Source organism: Echinops telfairi, unplaced genomic scaffold, assembly GCF_000313985.2.
Source record: "Echinops telfairi isolate 266 unplaced genomic scaffold, ASM31398v2 ScPeMD7_9;HRSCAF=40, whole genome shotgun sequence".
Lineage (NCBI taxonomy): Eukaryota > Metazoa > Chordata > Mammalia > Afrosoricida > Tenrecidae > Echinops > Echinops telfairi.
The window spans coordinates 7,284,853-7,294,293 of NW_022103906.1; the positions used below are offsets into that span (position 1 = coordinate 7,284,853).

The following is a 9,441-nucleotide window of genomic DNA, read 5'->3' on the forward strand; positions in this document are numbered from 1 at the left end:
TTCCGGGAACCCAGGAGGCAAGAGAATTTTGGGAATGATGAGGGCAACAAATGTATAGATGTGCTTTACACAATTGATCTATGTATTGTGATAAATTGTATGAGCCCCAATAAATTGATTAATTAAAAAAAAAAAAACTTAAAAAAAAAAAAAAAATGTACTCACTTACTGCCATCGAGTTCATTCTGGTTCATAAGAACCCTACAGGGAAGGGTGGACCTGCTCTTGTGGGTTTCCAAGACGAAAACTTGACAGAGCATGAAGCCTCATTGTTTTTCTATAGAACAGCTGACTTCAAACTGCTTATCTTGTCATTAGCAAACCAACATGTAACCCATTACAATTATTTTCAAAAATTATTTTTGCAAAATGATTTTTGTTTTAATTCTTATACATTTTCTTTATTAAAATATTCCAAAGTATTTACTACTTGTTTCACTGTAGTTTCTATAATGCTTATTGTTGTTATTAGGTGCCATTGCTCTGCTCTATCTAAGAGCAAGTTTATATAAACAAGCAGAAAGAAACACCCCCTAATCTTGCACTCTCCTCACAATTGTTGTTAAGCCTGATCCTACAATTGCAGTCACTCTGTCAATCCGTCTTGATGAAGGTCTTCCCCCTTATCATAAACGTCTATAGTACCAAGCACGGTGCTTTTCCCTAAGGATTGATATCTCCTAAAAACATGTCCAAATATGTGGAATGAAGTGCCAAATCCTTGATTCTAAGGAGAATTCATGAGTGTACTTCTTCCAAGGGAGATTTGCTTGTTCTTCTGGCAGTCACCAAGACCATAATTCAAAGGCATCCATTCTTCTCTTGTCTTTCCTGCTGTCTAGCTTGTACATGCATACGAAGCAACTGAAAATATCCTTGGCAGCTTTTGTCAATTACACTAAGTACTCAAAGAGACATCTGTACTATTTTACAGTTTAATAGATCTTACATCTGACCTATGTTATACATAGTTTGATTTCCTGACTACTGCTTCCACAGGTATTGTGTTAGTCGGGGTAGACTAGAGAAACAAATCCGTAGAAACTCGTATGAGATTAAGAAAAAGGTTTATATATAAGAGCAGTTAAATAGTGAGAAAACATTCCAGCATAGTCCAGATCAAGTCGAAAAGTCTGATATTAGCCCAAATGTCCGTTAGCAATCTATAGGGTCTTCTTCAGATTCACGAAACACATGTAATGACGCCAAATGCAGGAAGATCACAGGCCAGTGGGTGCAAAGTCTTGTGGGCCCAGCGGTGTTGTAAGCATCTCAGCGCTGGCAGAGGTCTCCACACAGCTACACCCAGGGCTACATCAGGGTAGGTCCATGTGGCTTCTCCATCTCTCAGTGCTATGTGTCTTGTCAGTAGAGTATCCTCTCAGGGAATGAGCAGAAAAAGAAGTGTCTCCAATCTCCAAGGAAGAGATACTGGAGTTCCCAGAGGTCTCAGGAGAAGGCCATGCCCACACAGAGGCCTCATTGGCTATGACCTGATTGACAGACTACACCACCCCTTCATTTATAATCCTCTCAAATTGATACCAGATTATGTAACAACCACAAGCATTGATTGTGAATTTTAGTAAAACGAAATAGTTGATACCTTTCACCTTTTCTTTATCATGATGTTCCTATTGGCTCAGCTGTGAAGATTTTTGTTTTATATACATCAACTGGTTATCCTTACTGCAAACTGTAGGCATTAATCTTCACCAGTAAGTGCCTTACCTTCTTTACATTCAACAAGCAAGGTTGTGTTATCTGTATATGATAGATTATTAGTGATCCTTCCTCCATCCCTGGTGCTACATTGTTCACATTTTCCAGCTCCTGTGATTATTTCCACAGCATACAGATTGATTAATTATGGTAAAAGGATACAATCCTGACAAACACATTTTCCCAATCTTAATCCATTCAGTATTCCTTTGTTCTGTTCAAATAATTGTTTCTTACTTGATGTATAGTAACAGAAGTAAATGTTCTGAAATGCAAATTATTTTCAATGTTATTTGCAGTTTTTTATGATACACACAATCCAATGGCTTTACATAGTCATTAAAACACATAAATATATTTCTGATAATCTCTGCTTTTGGCAAAAATCTGTCTCATGTTATTAAATAGCTTCCTTATCTGAAAACAGATTGAACTCTGACTGTTTCCTGTTGGTGTCCTGCTGTAACCATTTTTGAATTATCTTTAATTCAATTTTATTTGCATATTGTATTAATATTATTTAGTAATGTCTACATGTCATGGGTCACTTTTGTTTGGAATGGGAAAAAATATAGACCTCCTCCAGTTAGCCTGTATTCCAAATGTCTTGGCATAGATTAGTGAGTGCTTCTAGAGTTATACCAGTTAAAAAAATAAACATTTAAAAAACATTTTAATGGAATTCTGTCCATTCCTGGAGTCTGAATTTTTCCTAATGCCATCAGTGCAGTTTAGACTTCTTCCTATTGTGCCATTGGTCATCTGTTATTTTGTGAAATGGTTGAATGTTGACCACTTCTTTGGGCTGATGACTCTGTGTGTTGCTTCCATCTTCTTTTGGGGCCTCTTGCATCATTCTAGACTTCATCCTTCAATATTTCAACTCAAGTGTTGACTTGTTTCTTCAGTCATTTTAGCTTGAGATATGCTGCGTGTATTTTTTCTTTCTATTGTTCTTACTACAGGTTTTGCTCTTTATTATTGTTTGTTACTTTGTCCTTCCGAGCTGTCTTTTGAAATTTTCAGTTCAGCTATTTTACTTCATAATTACTTCCACTCACTTTAGCTGCAAGAATTTGAGTACCTTTGATAACCACTTTGGTATTTTCTTTCTATCCTTTTCAGTGTCTTTTCGCTATCTTCATGATCATACATGTTTCGATGTAATCACACGACTTGCCGGCCCTCTGGTCATTAGTGTTTGATGTGGGAAATCTGATATTGGAACTGTATCTAACTTCAGGTCGGACATACTCAACAAAGTGTTTTTTGGGCTGTTGTGAACTTGTTTTATTTACTTCAGCTTCAACCTGATTTTTCACAAGAGCAATTGATTTTCTGTCCCCGAATTGGTCCCTGGCCTTGTGTTGGCTGATATATTAATATTCTCTATCATCTTTGCCCATAGATATAGTCAGTTTGATTCCTGTGTCTTCGAACTGGCCGAGTTCAGACGTATAGTCACTGGTTATGTTGCTGAAAAAAGGTATTTGCAATGAAGAAGCCATTGAATTTGCAAAATTGCATCCTGTGATCTCCATTTTTTTTAAATTACTAAGGCCATATTTCCCAGCTATGGATTCTTCTTCCTGAGTTCCAATTTTCACATCTTAATCACCAGAAATTATCAATGTATCTTTTATGTGTGTTTTATAAATTTCAGACTGAAGTCGTTGATAGAAGTCTTCAATTTTTTCATTACCAGCTTAAGTGATTGATGCATAAATTTGAATAATATTTGTATTAACTAGTCTTTCCCATAGGTGTATACATATTATCCTATTATATATGCTTATTTAGCATTTTAATTCAAGACAGACATTGAAATGCTCTTGGGGGTACAATTACCAGAGGCTTATTTAAACAGCTCATAATTGAATTGTATTTTCACTCTTCTAATTTCATATAATTTATTTTTAAATAATGAAATTGCAGTGTTTTTCTTGACTAGGTCACATATTACTTTAAGATCATTTATTATGAAAATTATATCTAGGAATAATATTAACTGACTATATCATGAATAAAGTTAAAGTCAAGAAATTCAACCTCACTATTTCTGAAAGGTGAAGTTTTAGATTTTCATGGGGTACACATAAAACTTTCTATGTGATCTTATCATGCAATATATATTCATACATATGGGTACTATTCATTTATACATATATACAGATGTATATTGTGATAGTTATAGTTTATGTCAACTTGAATTTGTATGAAAGTGTAGTGGTTGAGTCCAACCTGTAAATCAGGTCACAACTTGATGATGCCTCTTTGCAGGGATATGCCCTTTTTTACAAGAGAGAGAGTGAGAACTTCTCCTTCCTCTCTGCCCCTTCACTCTCCCTGCTTGCTTGGGCTCTGTGCCTGCCATTAGGGGTGACCCCATGTGGGATGCTAATCCTAGGACCCTGCCTGGTAGCTGTCGTGTTTATACTGACTTTGGATCCATGTGTCTCTGCACCTACCAGCCTGTCATCTCCCTGCTTCCCACTTCACCATTCTGCATCATCACCCTACAGCTGTGTGAGTCTGGTGAGGGCCCCGTCTAACAGCAAACTTGTGGAATTGAAATCGACTAGGCTGGGATGCCTTCTTGATATAAATTTCTTTATTATATGAGTTCATATCTTATACATGAGTGTCACTGGTTTTTTTTTCTCTAGACAACCCAGGTTAATTCAGATACTAAGGGATAATGTGCATGTGTGTGTGTGAGAGAGATTCAATTATTAGATTTATTAGTACTTAACTTGAAATGTAAAATCAACTAGTGAAAAATTTGGTCTCCTAATAAATTTCCAGAAGATATTTTGAATCCATACCCTATGAAAACATACATAAGTTTTAAGTCCATCACTATGTATTACGCTTTGTACTTGTATCTCATTGTGTGCCCAGAAGATGCCCAGGCCTGATGTACAAGAAGATCTAGCCCATAACTCACAGTGTACACTTTACCTCGGCAGATGGGTCGGTGGTCACTCCAAGCAGCGAGTGTCTCTGTGACCCTCTGGCAGGTGATGCTCTTGGAGCCCTGGAGCACGTAACTGTCCTCACAGGAGAACTGCACATTTGCACCAACCCTGAGCAATGCGAAAACAAAACAACACAAATTATTCAAGAAATCATTCTTTTTAAAAACAACCAACTTGCTGTTGCTGTGACATTCCATCACACCAGCATAGAAAGTAAATAATTTATTTAGCTATAAGAAACACAAAAAGCAGGGCATGTTCAAGGGTAATGTAACTAAGAGGAATTGCTGAAACCCTAGCGGGGACTGAGCATAATAGTGGGACAGGAGTAAAATCAAGGGAAATAGAGGAAAGAGCTGGGAGGAAAAGGGCATTTATAGAGGTCTAGATAAAGATATGTACATATGCAAATATATCATATGAGGATGGAGAAATAGATCTATGTGCCTATATTTACAGGTTTAGTATTAAGGTAGCAGAAGGACATTGGGCCTCCACTCAAGTACTCCCTCAATGCAAGAATACTTTCTTCTATTAAATTGGCATTCTATGGTGCTTACCTTCCCGACACAACCGCTGAAGACAAAGCGAGTGAATAAGCAAATGTGGCGAAGAAAGCTGATGGTGCCCGGCTATCAAAAAGTATAGCGTCTGGGGTCTTAAAGGCTTGAAGGTAATCAAGCGGCCATCAAGCTCAGAAGCAACAAAGCCCACATGGAAGAAGCACACCAGCCTATGCAATCACGAGGCGTCGAAGGGATCAGGTATAAGGCATCATCAGAACAAAAAAATCTCACCATAGTGAATGATGGGGGGAGTCTCCATTAGCAGGCCACTGGAGACTCCCTTGCAGAGGGGTCTTGGGGAGGAGATGAGCCAGTCAGGGTGTGATGTAGCAACGATGAAAAATACAACTTTCCTCTACTTCCTAAATGCCATCCCCGCTCCCACTATCATGATATGAATTCTACCTTGCAAGTCTGGCTAGAGCAGAGGATGTACACTGTTACAGATAGAAACTGGAAATACAGGGAATCCAGGGAGAATGATCCCTACAGGACCAGTGGTGTGAGTGTTGATACTGGGAGGGTAGAGGGAGAATGGGTTGGAAAGAGGGAACGGATTACAAGGAACTATATGTGACCTACTCCCTGGGGGACGGACAACAGAAAAGTGGGTGAAGGGAGACATCAGACAGGGCAAGATATGACAAAATAATAATTTACAAATTATCAAGGGCTCATTAGGGAAGGGCTAGCGGGGAGGGAGGGGGAAAATGAGGACCTAATGCTGGGGGCTTAAGTGGAGAGGAAATGTTTTGAGAATGATGAGGGCGATGAATGTAAAAATGCATTTTGCACAATTGATGTATGTATGGATTGTGATAAAAGTTGTATGAGCTCCTAATAAAATGATAAAAAAAATAACCAAAATACCAAATCTGTTTGTCGAATCTATTTCCACTCATACCGACCTTATATGTGGTAGAGTAGAACTATGTTATGAAAGAGAGTAGCAAGCGTTTAGTCTAAGGTATCTCTGGACAGGTTTGAACCACCAACATTTAGGTTAGTAGCCAAGTTCAGAGGGAACACTGGTGGCATAGTTATTATGGCCAGGTCAGCAGTTCAAAACCACTAGCTAGGGGGATAAAGATGATATTTTCTACTTCCATAAAGAGTTACAGTCTTGGAAACCAACTGATGCAATTCTACTTTTGTTCTAGAGCTGCGGTTCTCACCCTGTGGGTCTTCAACCCTTTCGGGGTTGAACGACCCTTTATAGAGGTTGCCTAAGACCATCGGAAAATACATCTTTCGATGGTCTTAGGAACCAAGATACCGCTCCGCTATCCATCTCCAGGCGGGTTGGCCCACATGCAGAAACACCCACATATGAGTACCCAGCATGAAGACTGTTACCCATGTTACATCTTGCTTTGAGACAAAATTTCATTTATTTGTTATTAGAAATAAATATTTCACAATATATAATTACATATTGTTTTTGTGATTAATCACTGTTTTCTGTATGTTCAATTTCTAACAATGAAAATACATCCTGCATATCAGATCCTTACATGATGATTCATAACAGTAGCAAAATGACAGTTATGAAGTAGCAACGGAAAGCATGTTGTGGTTGGGGGTCACCACAGCATGAGGAGTTGCATGAAAGGGCCGTGGCGCCGGGAAGGTGGTGAACCACTGCTCTAGAGGGTCACAGTCCCCTCGATGGCTGCGAGTTTGGTTTGGAATTTGTAAAATTCAAATCTTTTTACCATTCAGGGACCTTATACACATTTTATTGTTATTGTTGAATGCCATCAAATTGATTTCAACTAATAACAAACTCATGTGAAAGGTGTTTAGGCTCTACTCTTTATGGGAACAGATGACCACACCTCCCTTGGGGAGTCACTCGGACAGTTTCAGCTACTACCTTTTTGGTTAGCTGTCTGGTGCTTAATCATTGCTCTTCCGGGACTTTTTAACTCCATAAACCAACAAATCAAAACAGTTGCCATTGCATCAATTCTAATGCACAGTGACCCTATATAGGGTCATAATAGAACTATCTCCTTAGGATTTTCAAGGCTATACATCTCTATGTAAACAGGCATGATGCTCCCACAAAGCATTTGATGAGTTAGAACTGACAAGCTCCCAGTTAGCAGCCAACTTCTTAACCATTGTTCAATTAGGGCTCCTTAATACATACATTAAATAGAGAAACACATACAAACTCATAGCACCTATAGGGCAAAATGGAACTTATTTTAAATGTCTGAAGACTGTAAAATCTTGGGAGCAGAGAGCCTTATCTTCGTTCAGTGGAGTGATGCGATATTGGCAGTTTGAACTGACAACTCTGTAGTTAGTTATCAGCCCAACACATGACCCACAGCACTATCAGGGCTCATTTTTTACATGAATACAACCTTTAAATTGGAAAATGATGTGTGGCCATAAAACATGATTCAAATATCTCTGGAACTTTCATAAATAAATAAATATATAAACATTAATTACCTCTATAATAGATACTGTAATAAATCTGACACCAGAAAATCCTGTTGTTTAAGAGAATATGTATGGGAGTGAATATGAATACGTATTTAACTTTCAAAGAACTGAAAAAACCTCTGATTAAGAATATGTCTCACTAACCAATCTGTTCCTATAACACTTTGGTGATATTCAAAAAAGGTCAGTGGCACTGTGTTTCAGAAATACATTTTACAAGAGAAAAATCTTTTTTTTTTTTTTAATGAAAGCAATCCTTAGATCCCAGAGTTAGATAAAAAAATTGCTTTGGCTCAGCACATACATCTGAAAACACGAAGTTTTAAGGTTGTAAGCATTAACAAAATGCCATTGCAAACAACAATTCGACAGGTGTATAAAAAGATGTGAGAGGCATAAATCAGGTTTGAACACTCAATTACTTCCTCTGAGCCTGCTGCCGGGCAATAAGTTGAGTGTAGTATTATTTTACTATCTGACAAGCTTATTGTTACAAGAGGGAATGCTACTTTTGATTTCCATTTGACAAATCCCAGGGGTTGCTATTGAGGAAACAGTCATGAAAGTAAAAGTCTTTGCTAGGGAATATATGCATAGTCATCCATATGTATAGATACAGTGAAGAGTAGATAAAAGATAGAACACAAGATAACAGAATAGCTTTATGCCTAATTGAGGGGAAAATGCTTTGTCAATAATTTTGAGTGATTTTCAAAAAGTAACATTACATCAGCATTTCCTTCCCACTCTCTCTGGGGATGTCATAGATATTTTACAAAATTCATCAAATAAGAATCAAGTCATTTTGCAAAATTCTAAGTTAGACAAAATTAAGCATAGTTTGTTACAAAAGGGTTTATACACTAATTATAATCTAATATACAAGAAGCGTGTACCTCTTCAAGAGAATTTAATAGCATTTTCTAAAGGCATTTGTTGAGTGACCTCCCTTTTGATCAAGTACCATAGGCAAATCAGAGATTGATGGAATACATTTTGAGATACACTGAAAAATAGGTACACAATAGTCAATATATTTGAATAGCTAAAAATGTAAGGGCGTGGGTTCTATTTTCATTATCACCTTTCAAAGAACTGGAAAAGTAATTTTAATACAGTCAGACTCTGCCTACAAGGAGCTCTAGTGGGCCAATGTGCAAGCACACGGCTAACAACCTACAGTGCAGTGGTTTGCATCCACCTGCTTGTTTGGGTGAGGAAAATATGTCTTTCTGGAAAGATGGCGTCATAGTTAGATGATTTTATGTCACCTAAACACTACTAGCTAAGAAAGGAGAAAAACTTGTCACTCAGGTCAAGCCTGATGCTCTATCTTGGAAATGTGGTCTTCTTAGAAGGAGCATCTTGGAACCTCCTCTCTCCCCGTCATTTTGCAACCTGCTTGAACTGGGCTACTAATCTCAAGACCCGCTGGGGTCTGGTCATGTTCCCAGTAACCTTTGATGCACACAATGCTGAAGCCACTGGCCTGTGATCTTTGTGCATCATTCATGTGGCTGCGGAATCTGAAGGGGGACTTGTGGACTAGTGTTGGACTTATGGACTTGAGTCGGATTGGGATGGTATGCTTTCAAAGACCAAAAAAATATATATCATAACATTGTGAGTGAGGGGGAGTGCAGAGTGGGGACCCAGAGCCCATCTGGGGCAAATTGGACATCCCCTTGCAGAAGGGCTGCGGGGAGGAGAGGAGC

General features: G+C 38.2%; 1 protein-coding gene across 1 annotated transcript in view; it reads right to left on the reverse strand.

Annotated features, from left to right (window-relative positions):
• The window catches only part of CSMD1 (CUB and Sushi multiple domains 1), a 2,262,799-nt gene that overhangs the window by 688,220 nt on the left and 1,565,138 nt on the right, over window positions 1-9,441 (reverse strand). The window contains exon 9 of the mRNA XM_045286696.1: window positions 4,684-4,808. Within this exon, the coding sequence (XP_045142631.1) occupies window positions 4,684-4,808 (125 nt within the window). The remainder of the gene's footprint in view (window positions 1-4,683; window positions 4,809-9,441) is intronic.